We start from the raw sequence: 23,357 nt of genomic DNA, 5'->3' as shown, positions 1-23,357 counted from the left end.
CATCCTACTGCCTTGGGAACCGGTTTGCAAATGCTGACTTCCAGCGGGATCGCTGTTCACGCGACCTCCCGTTCAACGTCCTCTACTGCAATGAATGTGATTCCGATTCGTCTTTGTGACCCCTACACCTCCTGCAAGTTTGTCGCACTGGTAGTGAATCACCCTGTATACGATATCGTTCCCCTATTTATAAATCGTGTATGCTCAAATTCGTGTAGTGTAAACACGTGTTATACGAGGACTGACTGTATTCAATTTAGTATTAATATTCAAGTATTCAATTTAGTATCAATATTCAACTATGTAATTTAGTATTAATATTCAAGTATTCAATTTAGTATCAATATTCAACTATGTAATTTAGTATTAATATTCAAGTATTCAATTTAGTATAAGATACAGAATTTGTTGTAATGTTTGTTTGTCAATTTATAATGTATTGTGAAAAGAACATTATGGTTATTATTCAAGAAATATCGTTATCCTTTCACATATATATAGATTTAAGTGGTTCATGTGTTAGCACTAGGGAACACATATATGTAGATTTACATTTAATGAGTAGACTCTGGAAATTACATACATAGATCTATGTTTTTTAAGTTTGCCTCAAGCAATGTGTCTTTTAATGCACAAATTGTCTTAATTTTTCCAGTATATATGTTGCCACTTATTAACTCTATTTACAACTACAGCAACTCCTCGACTTACAGATGGGTTGTGTTCTGCGAAACTCTTCATAAGTCAAGTTTTACACTTCGGAATTTCCCTAAATTCTTATGTAGCACTTGCAACTATGCTTGCTGAATTTGATTGAAGAAAAAAAGAAATGTTTGACGAACATGTAAATAAATTATTTATTCAATTTTTTTTATCTCATGCATAGGAAAAATTACAAAACTGTGCAATTACAAAAATTTCAAAATTATAAAATTACAAAAAAAGGGAGGGGACAGGCATAATGCCAGCAAGTTTTACATTTCAAGCATCATTGCCAGAATCAACATCTCCACCAGATAGGTACGCCACTGCAAAGGTTGAAGGCTGTGGAAATTTAGAAGGGGGTTTTTTAGAATCAGCACTGGCAATTTCACCACATACTCTAATGTTTTGGAAACCAGCTTTAACCTATTAATCCGCATTGCCCACACACAAAATTATCTGCATTTTGCAAAAATAGGTATGATATATACAGACTCCCAGAGTGCGCTTATAGCTTTACAGAACATTTATTCTCAAACACATCCTTTAATAAAATTTATAAAATCCAAACTGATGCATATCCAAGAACTCCAGCGAGTGGTCATTTTCTGCTGGATTGCAGGCCATGCTGGGATACCGGGAAATGAATGTGCGGACTATGCCGCTAAACATCCATCCAACAGAGAATCATCACAGTATTATGTTCCATATCTTGACTACAAAAATAATATATAAAGAATATGTAGGGAACAGTGGACAATTCAGTGGCAAGCCCAAACGCATAATAAACTCCTCCAAATAAAACCTGAACTGCAGTTATGGTCCTCCAGCTTCCGAGTAAACAGAAAGGAGGAAGTAATTTTAACTAGAGTACGAATTGGCCACAGTCAACTTACCCACTTTTATCTCCTCACAGGTAATGGTCCTCTGCAATGCACACAGTGCAATTCTCCTCTTACTATGAAACATATTCTTGTTGAGTGTACTTTATACACCACTGCCTGTCAAGTCTCATTTAGCTTTCTTCCAAATCTTAAAGAACCCCTGACACTCTACCACATCATAGGTAATGATGCTAATCTGCTGGAATTTTTCCACTTTATTGAACAGATAAAATTATATCAGTTTTTGACTGATGGCATAACAGTTACTATGCACTTGTAACGTTGATTAGTGCAATATGGCCTAAGTTGCCCTTGCACCAAAAAAAAAACAACAACATGAACCTATTAAACCACCTGTTGCTTGCCACAAACTTGGCTTGGGGTTTGCCGTACTTATCCTAAATATATTCATAAATACTTTTTTGCTTTTGCTTGAATGGCCATTAGACTTAAGGGCACTTGCTTCTGAATCTGATTTTCCATCCATATTATTAATTGCTTTTCCATCTCAATATAGCACCTGAACGCTGTTTTGTGATCACTGTTGATCTTAAATGCCTTGATCCCTTAACATGTTCTTTTATACGTGCACTGTCCTTTAAAATAGTATTCACTGTTGAAGTAGCGAGACCTAATTCCCATGTAATAGATGGCAAACATTGTGCTGCTTCTTAATCATTTTCATCTTCATTTCTAAATCAATTTTGTTTGGTTTCCTATCACTGCCACCACTTTCACTTTCTGTTGGTCGCTTTCCCTTCATCATTGTTATAAGTAAATAGGAATGAAGAGAAGATTCTGAAAATTTGTTTCTTATATGATTGAAGATTTCAGTGAAGGGGAACACGTTGTTACCATAACTTAAAAACCTGCACAATTCGAGTTACAGGGATTATCGCAAATGCAATAGATCGAGTTTACCAACCATTTATAGATGCACTAACAGAAAAGCCCAATAAACAGAAAGTGCAAATTGTTTTATTGTTGTGCAAATTGTTTTTATTGTTTTATTGTTGTGAACTCCAGAAATGTTCTTTAGAAAAATATTCTAAAAGCATTCAAAATTGATTCTTATAACGGAACATATGATAATGATGAAAGGGTAGCACTCCATTATAAAAACGCCCTTTTAGAGAGATAAATAGCTTAGTTATATAACGAAAATTTCAACTTCCGAGGACTCGGAACAAATTATCAAAAAAACAATGTGTTATTGGGTTTACATTACAATGTTTTCATGATACCTCCATTCAGTGATTTTCGACATTTTTTTTAATAACTGTACCCATGAGTAATTTATTTTATTTTGTGGCACCCCTACTCAATTTTCTGCTTGTTAGATCCAATTCTCTCTCTCTGTGTATATATGTATCTAATATTAAAAAAATGTTATATGAGTTATTAAAATAATATAACTATAAAAAAATTACAATTCATAATACAAATTATATATAATAATATTATTTTTATATAGATTACTAAATAAACATCAATTATAGATCACCACAAAATTAAAAAGATACTACACAATGGATACCGTACACCTTTTTATAATGAAATAAACATATAAATAAAAAAAAAAAAAAGTTTAAGTAACTTAAACCCAAATTATGTAGCACCACTGGAATGTTTTTGTGGCACCCTGGTTGAAAACCACTGCCTCCATTTATTCCTATGGGATGCAAAATACATTTGCACGATTTGTTTAAGTTTAAACCGGCTGGCAAAAACTTACATAAAGTCGAATTTACAGAAATTGAGTATTACGTAATTCAGGGAGTGCCTGTAGATGGTAGCATGAAAATTGCTTTGAAAATTGGAGAACGTTACATCTGTTGACCTCAGTTGTCTGATTTGGGAATACAAAAGCCAAAATTGAAGAATTTCTGTGGAATCCAGATGCAAAATTTGATAAAACTGAATTAAGTAATACATATAGATATAGTGGATATTATTGCATCAAAAAAGTGGATAAGTTTTATTGATGAATTTTTTTTTTTTAATTATAATTTGATCTTTGATAATAATTATACTCTAGTGTTGGGCAATAAAGTTGAAATAAGAGCGTATTAATATTTTAAGGCATTCAATAAACAAAATCTCATGAAATTTTGAGCCCATCAGTATGAAAATTTACTACAGGGGGATCTGCACATGTGCAGCAAACTCATTAATGTGATTATATATTACAAAAATTAATGTGATTAAATGTTACATAGAATATATTGTTCATATTGAGGTTACAGAAACAAATACATTTGCATGCATTGATTTGGACCTTTATTCCAACCCATCATAGTTACCATACAGCTTGATATAGCTGAGTGGTCAAGTGTTAGTGTTTGATAGCACTCCTGTTTGGAATATGGTTAATGATTGTAAGCTTCCTTACTTGGTGGTCATGCTGGAATATAAACAGAACATTCCAGTATAAATTTTGGAATGTTCTGTTTATACTCCAGAAATGTTTGGGAACATTTCTGGAGTATAAAACCATTTGAAATCTTAGTGGGCCTACCAATAGAGAAGTAGCACAGCAAACTCTGCAATAAATTTTAAACTGCTAAAATATCCTGATAAGAATATTAATCATGATTTTCTTCAAGTAATAATTCTAATGCTAACATCACCAAAAGGCTGTGACATCCTGTTTCAAGACTATGAAGTTTCTCATTAGATAGCAGGTCACAAAAACACATATTGGACAGAATATCAAATTGCTTTTCCATATGTAATATATTCCCTATTTGTAGATTAAATGCACAAGGCATAATATGATATGGGTTTAAATTAACTATATAATATTGGTGTAGATACACCATAGTTTACCCATAAATTAAACCACTTACATATTGTGAAAGGCTTCATTTTTAATTGTATCTCATATGGTGGCTACCATCACAACAAGATACTAGGTATTGCACTACTTTGACACATTCTGTACACCATTTGGCATCTCATATTGTGGGACCACTTCGCAACTGTGATGGCATGTTTGCATTATCTGGGTACCTCCCCACCCACCAATGATAGGCCAACGGTGCCATCTGGGTGGTGGTATCCACTGAGAATAAATAACATTAATTAGTCTTCTCTACTAGAGAAGCTTTACTTATTCGAAGTAGTGCAATACCTGGTATCTCGTGAAGGTAGGCACCATATGAGATACAATTAAAAACGATGCGTTTCACACTACGTAAGTAGTTTAATTTATGGGTAAACTATGGTGTATCTACACCAATATTATATAGATAATATAATTATCTATTTGTATATTGAATTATTCAAAATGTGCTGTATTTCAAAGTTATTACCATCCCTGACTAATATTAATACAGTATGCCTCTTTTATACCATATATGTAATGTCAGTACACAGCATGTCTCCTTGTAATTTTACATTTTTATTCACTTTCTCCAGAATTGTGTGCTGTATAGAGCAGGATCATTTGGAATTCACATTCCTCTAACTCACTCTTATGTGCTGCCTTTCGCTCGGTGTAGAATATTGTATTTTTAAATGATTAGGGTTGTATGTTGCTGGTGAATTTCTTGAGTAATGTGATTACTTATGTTATTGACAAGGAAGTACTATGACTGTTTTTTTCACTAATAATTATTAATTATGAATTGTTGAATCTAATCATGATATGAAGACCAGTTTGTTGCTCGTCTCATGAACAAGACAAATTTTATTTTGTGACTGCATAGTGGTATAGCTTCCATTTTGGCACAGTTGTGAAAAAATAAAGGGGGGGGGATTTCCAGATCAAAATTGTAATATCTAACACTCATGTTAGGAATAATTACTCTAATGGTGACCTTTATATATTTTATTTATATTTGTATTTTATTAAATTAAATATTTCATTTATTTTTATATTTCATTTTTTGCAGTCTTGACTTGGATCAATGGATTAATGAGCCTCCTTCAGAATCATCAGAAGAAGAGGAGTATAGTGGTGATATATTCGTTAAAACAGATCACAGGTAAGTTACTTCTGCTAATTGTTTAATTTCAGAAATTGGTTTGCTAAAGTATGCCATTCCAAATGGAACTGGTACATATACATAGTCATGTATATTTTTATTTACCTTATGCAAGTGCAAACAGTGTGATTATAGCAAGATTGAAATTATATAGCCATATAGGAAGATGTAAATAATTTTTATACTGTTTGAATGTCTCTTAGTCTCATCTCTGAAATCAAGATTTTCAGAATAAATGTTTTCACTGAATACTTCCACTGAGGGGACAGAAATTCACGTTTTAATAGAGAGTCAAGTGTGGCAAATTTAGACAAAGTCAAACTATTGTTTAATAGCTAAATCCTCTGCTTTCACTTCTGCATTGGCAGGACTATTAATAACCCTTGAAATGTACATTAAAAGAAAGCAAAAAAAAAAAAAAAAAAAAGCTGTACGATTAAATGACTTTTCATTCCAGGTGGTTATATGTAATATAAGCAAGTTCAGTGATACAATGGATAACGATATAGTTTAAGGCTAAAGTCTCAGGTTATGTAAGAGTTTAACTAATGTACTTTAGTGCATTTGCATCATTTCAGTACATAGCCAACTACTTAAACAGTTATGAATTGGCATCATTAAGTATATCTCATATTGTGAATACCTTCACAACGAGTTGTCATGATATTGCACTACCTCGAATAAGTAACACTTCACCATAGGAGAAGACTATTGTTACTTATTTTCAGTGGATACCATCACCCATACGGCACCGTTTCGGAGCATATTGGCTCCTCATCAGTGGGTGGGCAGGTACCCTGGTGTTGCAATGATGACAACCCAGTTGCAAAGTATAAATCCACAAATGAAATGATGCAATTGCACTAACTTGTACATTTGTTAAATTCTTACATTACCTGAGGCTTTAGCCCTAAACTATATCATAATCTAAATTACTCCACCATCAGGCATCTCTCATATTGTGGATTTATACTTCGCAATATGAGATATTCTTAATGATGCCAATTTATAACTATTTAAGTAGTTGGCTATATGCTGAAATGATGCAATTGCACTAACTTGTAAAATGGATAACTGATATATTGGAGGTAACCATCCTTCTGGATGGATGTATATTAGGATCCTTGATGAAAGTTTAATGTGGCCAAAACAATGTTTGGCTCCCAGAGCAAAGCTGTACCTCTTCTTATAAACTGGAGCAGTGTGGCATTAAGGGCAAGTTACTGCTATGGATAAAGGGATGGTTAAGTGGAAGAAGACAGAGAGTGGTTATCAATGGGCACCTCTTTTCATGGACTAACGTTGATTCTCCAAGGGTTCATTGCTGGGCCCATTGTTGTTTTCGATATTTATTAATGATATTGATGAGGGTATATCAGGCTTAATATCTAAGTTTGCAGATGATACAAAGGTTGGAAGATTGGTTAATGACAGTAATCAAGGTGAGCTATGCAACAAGATCTAGGAAAATTGGGTTGTTGGGCTGAGAAATGGCAGTTGAAGTTTTACATTGACAAATGCAAGGTACTGTATATGGGTAGTAGTAATCCTAGAATAACTTATAAACTGCATGGTACTACACTTGGGGTAGTGAAAAATGACAAAGACCTAGGATAATTGCGCAGTTAGATATAAAATTCTCTGAGCAGTGCAGGTGTGCTGCCAGGACAGCTCACGGGGGTTTGTCAATGATATTCAGAAAGTTTGCTAGCAGAGATAAGGAGGTGATTATCTCTTTGTACCAAGCCATTGTTAGACTGCATCTTGAGTATTGTATAAAGCTCTGGGGGGCCTCAATTTAGGAAGGAGGTAGACCTGCTGGAATGGGTGCAGAGAAGGGCAACCCAGATTGGTCAAAGGAACAAAAGGATGCTCTTATCTAGAAAGGCTTCAATTCTTACAATTGCAGCTTCTGGAGATGAGGCACCTGTGGAGTGACCTGATTGAAGTTTTTAAAGCTTTGAATGGATTGAGCAAGCTCAATATGGCATTTTTCCTCTTTTGCGACTACACATATGAGGGGACATAAAGTTTAGTTGAGGAAGGGTGGCTGCAGGATAGATGTGCGAAGTTTGCCTTCAGCCTGCGTGTGCTTGATTGTTGGAACAGGCTTCCATCTGTTATTGTGGAAGCGGATGGTCTGAATAAATTGAAGGAAGAACTAGACAAATTCTTGTAGGGTATGTACGAGTGAAGTGTGTAATGTGTTTTTTTTTTGACTGATGCTGTAGAAGCTTGCTTTCTTGCATCATTTTCCACTACTACTACATCGTAATCAAGTTGTGCACCAGAACCATTTGACGATGAAAGGCCATTAGAAATTTCCAGAAAATCAAACATGAACTTATTAGTAGTTTAGAGAATAAGAAAAACCATCAAAGAATTGTGCATGCTGGCTGTCACCTCTTCTTTTACAAATTTCAAGCATTTGTAACAGTGAGAAGAAAGGAAGGCAAATAGAATTTTTTGAAATGTGTGACAATGATATTTTTTCTTTGGATGACATGCTCTGCAGATGAATGCCATAGTTATTTACTATTTTCTTGTGGGATTGTTGGAAGCACAAAGTATTTTCAAGAAGGCCACACTTGTACAGACTTTCATTGTGCTTTTATTGAATAGATTATTGTCATATTGTAAGAAACCTTAGGTAATTGAAAATGCTATTCTCCATTTTTTTAAAATTAGGGGAACATATGTTGGTCATTTTGAACATGTCTATTAAAGGAAAGCAAAAAATAAATAAATAAAAGAGCTGTATGATTAAATGATTTTTCATTTGTGTATTTTAAATTGTAATAAAGATAGTTTTAAAATATGATTCATTTTTGTCCATCACCCTGTACTTTACAGATTGTTATAATCAACTGAGTGTTATAATGCTGTATCAGGGATTGCAGATTTTTTTTTTTTTTTTTGCCTATTTTGAATTTTAAAGTATATATTTTTTTTTTTTTACATTACATATTATGTTTTGTTTTCACTAGTTGATTGTATCATAACATTTCATTCACAGAATGATGATTCAACAAAACTATACATCTAAAAGGTATGAGCCAAGTGAAGAAGAATTAGAGAAGGTATGTATAGCTTGCTTAAATGTTCAGGCCAGATGAAAAGAAAGTTAATAATGCATTTTATTCACTCTCCTTATACCTTTCTATCTTGACTTACTTTGTGGCTACTTGGGTGGGGTTTTTTTGTTTTTTTTTTTTAACTAAATATTAAAAATTCTGATTATTTTTTGCAAGTAGAGTATTTTATGACTAAAACAATTATAATGAATTGTTTTGACAGTTTATTATTCTATGAACATTTATACAGTGAATGAAATCTTAAGAGTCTTAAAAATTGCCAAAATAATAGCAACTTATTCAGAATAACATACTTTCTAAAATTCCATTAAACATTTCGAGATATTCTGCTTAATCCATAAAGGGATATATCTGCTGACCTTGATTCTCCATGTGTTGAGCCTAGCATATATTAGTGAAACCTGGATAAAAAATTTCAGGCAGGCTAAACAGATAATGACACTTTCTTCAGAATTCAACTCAAAACCTATTACCACTATTCCATTTTCCTCTCTGCCACACCCATACTACAGGAAGGTTTTTTTTGAGGATTGTGCAGAGAGACAACCATGCCATAGTAGCAAGCCATGCATCACTCGTAGGCATTTTCACTCAGTCAACTCCAGTGAAAACATAACTGCAGAAATACATTAAGTGATGTCTACTTTTAAGCAAAAATAGTGCTCAGTTACACATTCATCAGTAGTGTTCAATTACACTTCACTTTGCAGTTTTTGTCACTAGATATGACTGATAGATTATATAATAAATTTTTCCTTGAATAAAATATACATTTCTTATAGTATAAACCAGTGCAATCCAACTAGTATGGATGATCCTCTCTCTTGGGCAAGATAAGATTTATTTTGTTGGGATGGATTGGCTGATGACATCAACCTTCTCTCCTTTTTCTTTTAAAATGCATCTATAATTAGTAGCACTTTAAAAATTTCTTCTGTTTTCAGTTAATTCATGGACACATTTTTACTACAATTAAAAATGAAAGCTCATGATTTGTAATAGTGTTTTATATGGTACATTTCATTAGAAAATGTATTGACATGCCCAAACCATGTTTACAAGCAGGAAACTTTAGTTGATGAAACAGTGGCTAATTTTTTTCCAGCTATTTTGATAGCCCACATCATACTCATGCCAAGATGAGTTTTTCATCATACTACTAAATGCCTAGTGGTTGATGATGGTAGCAGTCAGTGCATTTTGAGATAATAAATGCATACAGCTGGAAGTAAATAATAATGTGTATGCTTATCTTTTTGTCATTAAATCATTTTAAATTAAGACTTTCATCTGTGGCAGATAAGTATTGTGGTAGATGAGTATTCTCAATTGTTTATGAAAGATAGTGGCCCCAGAATAGGTTGAATAGCACTAAAATAATACCTCTTCACATACCTGGTATAAACTGTTTGAGTGGCTGCATGCCAGTATATTTTCCTATGCATGTCCCTCTTTTGGTATGTATGCCATTGGTTTGCTATTGCTGCTTTAGTTCTTTACATCCTTAATGTTTTTAGTTAGTTCAGTGATCTCAGTAGTTGAAATGTTTGGGAAATACTCAATAGTTAGAATACTGCTTTTGGCCACAGTTTTCTCCAGCATCTTGGGATGGAGTAAAAGCAACCATAATAAGTAAAACTTATTCTGGTTGCTTTTACTTCATCCCAATATGCTTTAATGCCTTCTGTAAGAGTGCTAAAGACTTGCTTTCAGTAATTTTTTAATCTTAAAATGAAAATTGATCTTACTAATGGTCAAGCATCACTGTTTGTGCTGTAGATTACCTTGTCACTATACTTTTTTACACTTTGTAAAATAGTTGTATATCCAAAGTTAAAAATGTCCATTTCCTTTTACTCTATGTGGGATACTCATAGCTGAACAGTAAAATTAATTTCATAATTGTAACATTATTACAAAAAAATTTTATGTGGTGCTTTAAAATTTGTATGTTAAAAATAATTTTGTTTTCAGGTGCAGTATGTACCCATATATAGAGTATATTTTTTTAAATTTTACCTCAAGCATGCACTATATTAAAAAAGAGTATAATGAAAATATAAGTAAATACTAAAATGCTTTAAATCCATTTTACCTCTTCTTATTCCTTGTAAATAAGCCAATCCTAATTAACAAACTTGAAATGAGAGTAACAGGAAACTGGTGTGTGTGTGTGTGTGTTGTGTTTAAATTTTGATTCTTTGTCAGTCTAACTTCCAGGAATAATTTTGCTTGTTCTAACACTAACTTATGCTGTAGTTCAATCATAACATTTTGTTTACATGCCTAATATTTGTTCTTATGCTAGCTGGCACTGTAGTTCAATGATAAAATCATGTTTATGTGTTTAATATTATTTCTTTGGCAAACATGAAGGTAAAGCAAATATCACAAGGGAGTATGAAACATTTTGAAACACATAATGTATAAAGAAGCTATGCATATTTGAATTAAAATAATTAACATTTATATGTGAATTTAGACACCTTGAAATTTAAATGAAATTGTACTAGATGGTACAAAAATATGTGTTTTTGGTCCATTGGAATTCCTTGTCCTAGAGTATTCATTAGATTAAAAAAATTTTCATATTTGATTTAATTTCTTATAGTAGTTTTGTTCAACTGTGCTGTTTAATTTGAATTTTAATGTGTTTTATATTGATAGCTAAATTACATAGTATTACGGCTTTTTTTCAGAGAAGGGAGGCAAGGAAACAGGAGCAGGCCAATAATCCTCATTATTTAAAAAGTTCTCCGGTTTGTAGGGTGAGGTTTTTGTTAATACTTTTAAATACTAGTTTGTTAATTTTAATGTATTAGCTGTTCATATCAAAATTTCCATAGCCAAAAACTTTGGATCTACAGGGTGTTCCAAAAGTATGTGAAAAAAATTCTGAGATAGTCTAGTTTTCAAAATAAGAAAAAAATTTATAAACAAAAAATTATAAAAAAATAAAAAAATTATTTTTTATTTAATAAGACATTTTATGAAAAGCCTGAAAAAGATTTATTTTGGAATTATTACATTAACCCTCTTTTGGCAACATGTATGCTAACTGGAGCCACAAGTACCCAATTAAGCATTTTAGTCTATATGCATAATGTGCCAATTGTCTTCACCATGTCTGTCCATACACTTGCCTGTGTGTAACAACTCAACTCCCAGCAGATGGGTTTTCATAAAATTTTATGGTTGGGCCTTTTAAAAAGATTTGTTGAGCCATTCCAAATTTCATTAAAATTGGACCAATAAAAATCTGGTAATCATTATTATTATTTATTTTTCCCCCCTCTCCTGATGTAATAATTTGATTTCCAGTGGATGGATTTTCATGAAATTTTACATTTGGGCCTTTTAGAAAGATTTGTGGAATCCTTTCAAATTTCATTAAAATTTGATCAGTAGAAATCCAATTGTTATTTCTTTTGTCTGTCCATCCACATGTAGTAACTCCCAGTGAATGGATTTTCATGAAATTTTATATTCAAAAAACATTCGTAGGGTTATCCCAAATTTCTTTAAAATCTGACCAATAGAAATTCAACAATTATTATTTGTTTTTCTGTCCTCTTATAATAACTTCACTCCTACTTGATGGATTTTTGTGAAATTTTATATTTGAGCTTTTTAAAAAAGCTCAAATGTAAATAATAGAAATCCAAAAATTATTTCTTTCTCGATTCATCTGCATCTAATAACTCAACTCCCACTGAACAGACTCATGAAATTTTATATTTGGCTGTTCTGTAATGAGTTGTTGTTGATCCTTCCCAAATTTTGTTAAAATTGGATCAATATAAATTCACCAATTATTATTATTCGTCCCTCCATATATTTTTAGCTGAAGTAACTTGTTATCTAGAGTCAAGTTGATTTTAATGCATGATGGTTGTTGGTTTTTTTTTTGACCTTGTAAATATAGCCTTCATTTTTTACCCACAGTTCAATCCATTAAAGAAGCTTTCACTTCCACGTGGTCTGGGCTAGGCAGCTGGAGGGTGATTTCCCCTAGATGGCAGAGTGAGCCTTTTTCCAGCTTTGGCTCTAAATTCCATGAAATTTTTTGGCTGTACTTGTCTGAGCTATTAGATCATCCATTAATATAATAGCATTATTTAGTGTTAGTATTAGCAATGGCCATATAGTGCAAGGAAGCCTAAGGCTTATGCTGCATCAGCATGGGAGGGGGGAAGAGTAAAATAATAATAAAAAGATTAAATAATTAATAAAAGAAAGGAAATAGACAACCTATGCATTTCCCTCCTCCCATAGGTAACTATCCAACTAACTTTTGAATTTCTACAAACTATCACCTTCTAACACCCATTTAGGTAACTCATTCCAGTAATTTATAACTTGCTGGCTAAAATAAAACTTCCTGCAGTCAAGTCTAAACTTCTCACCCTGTAACTTGGATTTATGTTCCTTAGTTCTACATTCATTTAGAATAATGAAAATTTTGTCCTCATTCATTTTACTTTTGTCTCTCAGAACCTTATACACCTCAATTAAGTCTCCTCTAGTTTCCAAGCTGTGCAACCCACATATTTGAAGTCTTTCCTCGTATGGATGCCCTTTTGCGGATCTCACCTGGTGAGTTACCCATCTTTGAACCCCTTCAGGAAGCTCAGTGTCTTTTTTTATGTGCGGTCATCATACTTGAACACAGTATTCCAAGTGTGATCTAACAATAGCCTTGTATAATGGGATTATGACATCCTTATCTCTACTAGCAAATGTTCGATAAATCATCGATAGGACACCATGGGTTTTTCCTTGCAACCTGTTTACAATACTTGGAGAACTTTGTCTGACCATATAGTAATTCCAGTGTATAAGTTATTTCGGGGTTACTGTTCCCCAGATGTAAGACCTTGCACTTTGTTGGATTAAAGCAAAGCTGCCACTTTTCTGACCATTTAGTTAAGTTATAGTTTATTTAGTTTTAAGTATGGCTTCTAGTTCCAAGAAAATTCCTGTTTTGAGTGCTACTGAATAAAGGGTTATTGAAGACAACTCTTTCTTAAAAGTTTTAGAGCATTATTATTCTCTCTCTGGAGAGGAAAGAATGGCATATGGCAGATACGTCTTAGATCTTTCTAAAGAAGTTTATTGGAAGAAACAAGAATAAGCAAGGGAGGATATACCTCTTACAGTCGCTCAGTCTAAAGCCAGGAAAGTTGGAAGAAGGCAGGGGCTCACATCTGGTGAATATGGGCTTAGCACACCCAGGGTCCTGAGCTGGATATCATCATTCTTCTCTTTCTTGGTGATTCCTTTCTTTCTATTTCTGACTCTCTCTCTCTCTCAGGGGTAACTCAAATTTTTTTTTTTTTTTTTTCGGCTGGTGCAGCAAAAGCCTGAGATATTTGATCAGGACTCTGATGAGTCCAAAGTGGAATCTGTTACAGGGGATTCTGCTTTGTTGGCTCAGTCTTCTCTGGTAACAGTTATGATTGAGGAAGTTTTAGAGGACTTAAGTGATCAGGAAGATGGTTGTGGTTAGTTGTGTTAAGCTCGACGGCAGCTGAGGAAGATCACTCTGGCTGATGAATTGGTCCTTTTCAGTGGTTTACAAGATTTTGTTGATCTGGGAAAAGATGGAAACTTTTGTGACTAAAACTCAGATTGAAAAACAGTGCTGATGGCCAAATTGGCATCAGTTTTGCCAGGTGGACTGCCTTCTGTGAAGACATATGCTCTGGCAGTGTCTGCTAAAGAAAAGGTGGAACTGCCTGTGACTAAGACCTTAATCTTGAAGTCAGTTACTGACAGATTCTGCTCTAGTGAGGAGATCAAGAATGAGCTTCTCCATACAGTGCACCCAATATTGCAAGAGAAAGGTCGTAAATGTATGACCAATTAGAGACAGAGGGTAGTAGTTGAGGCTGCTACTTAAGCGGATGTTAATAAGGTTATGACATGCTCTCGGGTTAAGGAGTTAGGACTCGAGGTAAATAGACCCTTGAAACTTTCTCCGAAGGTGGTTGTTTTTGACCTTGAAAATATTGTTTCTCATGATTATTTCCTTCAGGAACTGTGGCAAAGGAGGTTGAAAGTTTCTGGGGTTGAGGAAGATTGATTCCATTCTTTTGTTACAGTGGTAGCAAGGAATAAAGCCAAGGATAGGTCAACATACAATTTTGTGGTACAGTTTTCCTGGTGATATCAGCAAGATTGGAGCGGAACTCATACAGGGTATGTGATCTCATTCCCACACAGTGCTATTGCTGCATGGCCTTTGGCCATGTGGCATGATATTGCAGAAGCAATGCTTTCTGAAGTCACTGCATAGGCAAAGACCATGATTTTAGGCAATGTCTCAAAAAAGATGCACCACCAAGGTATGTAAACTGTTGGCAAAGGAAGATTCCTTGTAACCATACCACTGTGGATAAAACTTGCCCAGAATATTCTAGGACTTTAGATACAGTCTGGCTGCATACTGATTATGGATACATCCAGCGGGTTATGAGGCCACAATTGCTGTGAATGGTTTTATGGATAAGCTCAATGATGTCTCTTGTGGAGGCAGAGGAGGTTGTCACCCATGCATGACTAGGTGTAAGACATGATTCGCTGTGTGAGCTCCTTGACTGATAGGACTTATGACCTGTTTAGGTGGAGTCATCCAGAGTTTCAATGATAACACGGAATGCATATTGACGATTATAGTGTCAGCTAATTGTTTGAATTGTTTTGTTATTTTTCTCTTGGAGTTCAGGAGCTTAAGTCACTTTTGTTGTTTAGATAGTAGAGACCTACCTACCTACCTCCTCGTGCTGGGGGTGTGAGTGTCCCTCCACACAGTAGGGATAAAATGTCATGATTTATTATAATTTTGTTCATTTGGATTGACCGAAGTATGGTCTGTTAATTAGCCAACTGATGTGTTTGAGTTAATGAGAGTTATTTCATTTGAATGAGCTATTAGCTAGTTGCCTGAGAAGCAACTAGCTAATAGCTCATTCAAATGAAATGAAATGAAATATCATGTATTGTAGCTGAAGTAACCTGTCATCCAGAGTAATATCGATCTTAATGCACGATGACATGCTTTTCAGCACATTAGAATATACTGATTATCTAGAAGTTAACCGCAGAATATATTTACAGATATTCAGGTGCTATATGAAATTATCAGAACTGCAAACAATGTTAATACATAGTTAGAGGCCCTACCAACAAGCTGGTGGGGCTGCTATTCATCTGATTACTGAGAGCAGTAGTTTTGTACACAATAGTTCTATTCATAAAGGCTAAGCGACACAAGGTCCATAAGGTATTGAAATCTATCCATTGGTTTCAAGAGTGATTTTAGTGGTATTTCATATTGTAATATTTTGTATTTATCGCAAACACATTTTTTCATTGTGTACACTAAAAATTTTGGAAATCATTTCGCCACTACGTTTCTTCATAATTGAAATCAATGTGCCTTCTTTCTTATTGTGATGCACTGCTTTTCTTATTGGGAAATACTTTGCAAAGAGAAAATGTATTAATAAATGCATAGGTAATATCTTAAATATCTTAAATAATTGGTATGAATATACGGAATATATATGAATATACATAACAGATATATAGAAATAATTCTGCTTTTCTTCTGTTGCAGGAACTAGTGATGGCATTGCCCTTAGCTCCTGCCAGAATAGCTTGAAGGGTTCATGTAATGCACTTTAATTTTCCCTTTTTTTTTTTTTTTTTTTAAATAGGATCGAGCTGACTCCTATGTTGATGACATTCCAGTTACACAAATTGATCTCTCAGTGCCTCTTCACATACCTGGTAAGTAGCATTATTTCCATGCTGATTCCAAAATTATACCTAAACTTCTAATACTCTTATTTAGTATGTTTACAATTATTTGCCATAAACTATCATTTCCTTTTATTTGCCATAAAATATCATTTCCTTTTATTTGCCAAACACAAACAGGAATGAAGCTTGAAATTTTAAAGAAATCAAATCAAGTCTGCCTATAATCTGGGTGTTCAAATGCTTTGGGATCATTCTTGCTTATTTTTAGGTTTAGGCTCCATAGCCGAGTGGTCAGGAGCGGGAGTGCAGTGGCACACGCTCTTTGAGTAGACCGGGGTTCAAGCCCCTGGCTGCTAAATACGGTCGATCTGCCAACCCGCACTGGACCAGCGTGGAAAATTATGGTCCATTTTCCTCAGCATGAATTGTTGAGGAGGCTTCCATCCTACAGTGGGTTGATATTGGCTGCAATTTATTTTATTTTATTTTATATATCATTTGAACCCCCCCCCCTCCCCCCAGAGATGTTAATGTTAAAATTGGACTAAGTATTATCATTTCAAATTTATGATTTTTAAATTAAAATTTTGCCTAATCAGCTGTTTTTTTTTTTTTTTTTTTTCCTTCAGTGGAAAAGTTGTTCCTCATCCTCAGTGTAGTCTAAAAACATCATCTTTATACTTCTGAAATTAATGATAAATCAATTTTATTTGGAATAAAAAACAAATGGTAGTCAAGCATTCTAGTCTCTTGCCAAAGCTATTGGCCACAACTTTTGCCCATCCATACTATTCCACCTGTTAAAATCTGATGGTTCTTTTGCCATCTCAGCTAAAGATAGAGCTGACCTGCTAGCTTCCTACTTTTCTTCTAACTCTTGTATTGACAGTCTTGTAAACTACTTACTACTATTCCCAGTACACATCACTCAATGCCTCCTGTATCTCTCATTAAAAGGATGTTGGAAGAATTTTAAACTGTCTTGATGCCAAGGAAGCTCCTGGTCCTGGTGGTATTTCTCCACTTATTCTCAAAACCTGTGTTCCTGTGCTTATTCCTGTTCTGAGTCACCTTTTTATACTTCCTTATTTCCCTTATGCTTGGAACTTTGCTCCATATCCAGCCACTTCCTAAAAAGGGGTGACAAATCCCTACTATCCAGTTATCATCCGATTGCACTTACTTCCACTCATTCGAAAGTATGGAGAACTCTATTAACCACTAACTTCTAAACTATCTTGAAACTTTCCATCTGATCAATGATTGCCAGTATGGATTCTGTTGGTGTCGCTCTACTGGTGATATACAGGCTTATATTACCCATCTGTAGACAGATTCAGTGGAAAAGTTTGGTGAAACCTAAGAAGTTACTCTTGACATTTCAAAGGCTTTTGATCATGTTTGGCATAAAGGTCTTCTAAATAAGCTTCCATCTTGAAGTCAGTAACTACAGACTGGTTAGTTTGACTTCACTGGTAGTGAAAATCTTAGAAGCAATGATTAAGAGTGCAATCCAGAGACATTTAGATAGAAATGCATTCTGAAGAACACGCAACATGGTTTTGTTAAGGGAAAACCACATTTAACTAACCTGGTATGCTATTTTGGCACATTTACTCATGAACTAGATGTAGGGAACAATTTCGACATAGTTTATTTGGATTTTAGCAAGGCTTTTGACTCAGCCCCTCATGAGAGATTACTGGAAAGATTAAAAGATGCATTGCAGGGTGACTGCAGGGCAGAAGGTTGTGGTTATTGAATATTTTTCAGATTGGTGTAACTTCAGAAGTGGGGAATCTTGAGGATTGAGGTTCCCTACTTCGGTTCTTGGGTCACTGTTGTTTCTGATTTTCATAAATGACATTGACGAAGGAATAGAGGTGTTATTTCACAATTTGCAGGCTATGTTAAGATTGGGAGATTGAGTCATTAATGATTAGTGCCAAGGATGATTTGAACAGGCTACAAGAATGTTCAGAAAATCATGCACAGAAGTTTTATAGCAAAAGAAACAAATACAATATTAATATAAACAAAAAAACTATATTTTATTACAAAGTAATACTGAGTGCTTTTTTTGCTGCAAAATCATCTGTAATTTGTGAAAAATCTATCCCATTGCAAATGTTTCTTTCAATTGCAACTAGCGATAGCCCAACTAGTTTCTGCTGCAATATACTCGAGCATAAATAATTTTTTATAAGTTTTAATTTCGAAAAACTACTTCTGCTTCCCAAGGTTCAGTTCTTTCTCCCACTCTTATTCTCTTGTTTATTAATGAACTTTACCATTGACTGGAAATTCTATCCATAGCTTTGCTGATGATAGCACACTGCATTCCACCTACTAGTTTGAGAAACCTGGCCCTACACAAAAAGCTTCAACTTCTGAAATATCCACTGCCAATTACTTAAATGCTGATCTCCAGATAATTCTCCAATGGGGCAAAGATAGTTAATTGCAAGCCTTCTAAAACTCAGTCCTGTCTCATATCTTGCAAAAAGGATTTTTCTGCTCCTGTGCTTATTTTTGATGACACTCGGATTTCTAGACAAGGTTACATATCTGTATTAGGGATTATCTTGATTTCTAATCTCAGTTGGCATAAGCATATCACAAATATTGCTTCCTCTGCATCAAAAAATCTGTTTTCTCTATTTTGCTCTCGGCTTTACTTTTCTTCTGTATAGCTACTCTGTACAAATCTCATATCCGCCCTACTATGGAATATTGTTCCCGCATCTGGAGAACTGTCCCCATAATCTCTCTTGGGCTTCTACATTTCATTAAAAAGATGGTGGTTAGGTTAATTAATGACCCATCTCTTTTACTCTTTTTTAAGACACTCTGTCTCACAGACATTGTTTTTGTTGCATTCTTTTTCTGTAGATACTTCCATGAGCAATGTTCTTATAATGCCCCCCCCCCTCCAAATCAGTCCGAACACATGCCACAACCAGTAAACATCCATTTACTGTCCAACTTCAAATTCACAGAACCAACCTTTCTTCTTCCTCATTTATTCCTTCAACTTCCATTTTCTGGAACAACCTCCCCCAATTACAATCTACAGAAATTCAAGTCTAATGTCAACAGGTATCTTCTTTCAACTTCTCAATCTTCAACCCATGAAGGGTACCAATTATTATAGGCTCTAATAAATTTTGCGTGTGGTGTTTTCATTAAAAAAAAAAAGGCTGTAATGATGTTCAATCTTCGGTACATGCATCTAGCTGCAAATGGCTGGCTATGAATGCAGTCGTGGTGCATCATCTCATTCTACAACTGTTGTATTTTTTATTTTTTTTTTTTTAATTTTTTATTTTAGACATGCCGAAATGTGGGTATTGGGAAAGCAAATTCAAAAATACAAAGTAGAAAATAAAGTTTCTTATCCGGAAGCAAGAAAACAGATACTTGCAACCAAACCTTCACGTGCCTATGCTTCAGCGGTGAAACGACAGCAAACTATAGCCACTCAAACAGAGGTAGTAATACCTCTAAATCAAATTATAGACTGGAGTAAAGTAACATCAATGACAAAAACAGCTTCCAAGAAACATCCAGTGCTAAAGAGCAAGATACTTCTGTGCCTGGAAAGCAGAAATCAGAAGTAACGTCTTCAAAAGCAAACAGAATCCAGTAAACTGTGTGAACAGAAACAAACAAACATAGACAAAATGGATACTGATGAACAGAGAGAGAACATACTAGAACTACACCCTGCAGAAGATATTGATACACCTCGTCCTAATTTTCCGAAAAATGACAGACCCAAATATGATAAACGAAAAAACTCAAAAGCGCAGTCAGATTCAACAAATCGTTCCCAGACATAAATAATGCAACATATTATTATACAATGGAACTGTCGTGGTTTACGTGGAAAATGGGATGAAATAAAAGATATTATTCAGCAGTATAAACCGGCCTGCATTTGCCTTCAGGAGACCCATCTAACACTTCAATCTTCACCCACATTTCAAAATTATACACTTTTCTGGAGAGACAAATGATAACAGAACTGCCAAAGGAGGAGTGGCAATTTTGGTGGATACTAATATACCAGCTAAGCAAACAACATTAAAAACCAACTTAGAAGCAGTAGCAGTGAGAATAGCCATCGGAATTTCTATCACAATCTCGTTCCTTTATCTTCCACCAAATATTCCTCTCTCCAGATCGGAATTAAATGATCTTGCTATGCAGCTTCAACCTCCCTATTGCCTTATGGGAGATATGACTGCCCATCATCATTTGTGGGGATCTTCTCACACAGACAGTAGAGGTAACTTAATCGAAACTTTCCTAGATGATCAACAACTGAATTTACTGAATACCGGATCTCATACTTATATCAGTTTGGCTACAGATATCACTTCTGCAATAGACTTAACAATATGTTCTCCATCAATTTATCCTAGTACAGAATGGTTCGTATTAAATGATCCTTACAACAGTGATCATTTTCCAATAGTATGTTCCATACAGACACAATCGACTCTTACAGAAGGAACCAGAACAGTATGGAATTTTAAAAAAGCTAATTGGAGTAAATATATGCAATTAATAGAAACCCTGCCAATAGATGATGCTGTCTTATACATCAACAATCAACTGCTAGAAGCTCCAAAGCTACAATACCTCAAATAAGTAAGGCAAGGCAGTCACGGTACAACTCTTGGTGTGCAGAATGTGGAACAGCAAAAACAAAACAAAATCGTGCATGGAATAGATTCCGGAAATATCCAACTACCCTCAATTTGATTGCATATAAAAAAGCCAAAGCTGAAGCGAGGAGAATTCAGAAAAAAGCAAAGAAAAATTCTTGGATCGTGTTTGCTTCCACACTTACTAGGAATTTGAGTCGTGGTTTGGTGTGGAAAAAAATTTGGATTTTAAGTGGAAGATATCCAAGCACACAATCTCCAATCTTCCATTGGAAAGGGCAGGACGTTTTTGCAACAGACCAGATATCAGAAATTCTGGCTGAATCTTTTGCTTCCATATCAGCAGTTACAAGCTACTACACTGACTTTCAAAAATATAAAGAGCAAGCTGGACGGAGTAAGTTGAATTTCTCTACCAAGACATCTCATCCTTATAAACTACCATTTCTAAAAGAGGAATTACTTACAACCATTACAAAATTGCCTAATAGCGCACCAGGTCCCGATGGCATTTATTATACTATGATCTAACACCTAAACTCTGATTGTCTGGAAATCCTACTAGCTCTATATAATAGAATTTTTCTGAACAACCTGTATCCATCCATATGGCGGCATGCAATTGTCCTTGCATTTCCCAAACCCGGAAAAGATCCTTCCTATACATATAATTATCGCCTGATTTCACTGACCAGCTGCTTAGGGAAATCTTTGAACAAATGGTGCATAATAGACTTACATGGTTGCTGGAAAAAGAGAATGTTTTATCACTCCACCAATTTGAATTTAGAAAAAATAGATCAACACTTGACCCACAAGTCAAAGTGGAAACAAATATTAGAAACTCATTTATAAGAAAGCAGCATATGGTGATGGTAAATCTAGATCTTGAAAAAGCTTTTGACACAACATGTAGATTCGGAATTCTACGAGATCTATTTCAATTAGGATACAGAGGACAACTTCCACAATTTATAGAAAAATTCCTTGCTGACAGAACATTTCAGGTACGATATAAAGACTTTATCTACAATATATATATACAACAGGAAGGGGTTGTTCAGTAGTTAGTGCAACCCTGTTTGCACTGAGGGTGAACAATATCACAAAGGTTATACCACCATCCATTGGAAATATATATGTATGCAGATGATCTTTCCATTTCATTTCAATCACAAAGCATGAACACAATTGAATGACAGCTCCAGTTATCCATAAACAAAATAGAAGTATGGACTAAAAATAATGGATATAAAATATCTGAGAAAAAATCAGCTGTTATACACTTCTGTAAAATGTGTGGTCTTCATCTTGAACCGGTCTTATACTTAAATAAAATTGCTCTACCTGTTGTTCAAAATTTCTCTTCTTGGGCTTAACATTAAATAGAAAACTAAACTTTCACGAACATATAGTAAGACTTCGAACCAGTTACTTCTTAAAACTTAACATCTTGTGCACAGTATCTTCAATGGCTTGGGGAGCCGACAGGTACACATTATTACTATTATATAAAACTTTGATTAGATCTCGTTTGGATTATGGATCTCCTATATATGCTACAGCAAGAAGGAGCATCTTACGTCGCCTAGATACCATTCACCATAATGCTCTCCGCATAGCTCTAGGAGCATTTAGAACTTCACCAATTTACAGCCTGTATGCAGATGCATCGGAGCCCCCGCTGCACCTTCGACAAGATTATCTACTGTGCATGTATGCGCAAAGATATACAGTCAGCCATCACATCCAAATTGGTCCATTATTCACGATCCACCATGGACAAGGAATTATGATTGCAAGCCAAATGAAAATAAACCAGTAGGACTGCGTCTCAGACACTTAGCTCAAGTTTGGGAAATACATTTCCAGCACATTTCTGCAGTAGATATAAACTCAGAACCTCCTTGGATTCTGACTGTGCCTTTGTCCATATCATATCTTACAAACAGGAATAAAAAAAGAGATCTCTCCAATCATTATACAGAAGCTCCATGCACTGTACAGTTTTGAAAATAGAAACAGTCATCAGATTTACACGGATGGTTCAAATTCGAACAACTCAGTAGGTGCCGCAGTAGTTTTACTGGAATATATTATATCTGTCTCCTTGCCTCATGTTTGCAGTATTTTCACAGCAGAATTATATGCTATTAAACTAGCACTGGATGATATTACCGAGCATCAACTTCTACCTGCTCTAATCTATACTGACTCCCTTAGTGCAGTAGCAGCTCTACAGAATAG

The 23,357-nt window shown here is 34.7% G+C and overlaps 1 protein-coding gene across 2 annotated transcripts in view; it reads left to right on the top strand.

Annotated features, from left to right (window-relative positions):
- g (adaptor-related protein complex 3, delta 1 subunit-like garnet) overlaps positions 1 to 23,357 on the top strand; it is a 364,057-nt gene that overhangs the window by 234,351 nt on the left and 106,349 nt on the right. For both annotated transcript variants that reach the window (XM_090374354.1, XM_090374353.1), the window contains exons 18-21: positions 5,483 to 5,575; positions 8,592 to 8,655; positions 11,370 to 11,438; positions 16,392 to 16,464. In XM_090374354.1, coding sequence (XP_090230480.1) covers positions 5,483 to 5,575; positions 8,592 to 8,655; positions 11,370 to 11,438; positions 16,392 to 16,464 — 299 coding nt within the window. The remainder of the gene's footprint in view (positions 1 to 5,482; positions 5,576 to 8,591; positions 8,656 to 11,369; positions 11,439 to 16,391; positions 16,465 to 23,357) is intronic.

This window comes from Mastigoproctus giganteus, chromosome 5, assembly GCF_048544385.1.
Source record: "Mastigoproctus giganteus isolate SK-2022 chromosome 5, ASM4854438v1, whole genome shotgun sequence".
NCBI classification, from domain to species: domain Eukaryota; kingdom Metazoa; phylum Arthropoda; class Arachnida; order Uropygi; family Thelyphonidae; genus Mastigoproctus; species Mastigoproctus giganteus.
The sequence above is the reverse complement of the archived record's forward strand: the minus strand, read 5'-3'. Positions and strand labels throughout refer to the sequence as shown.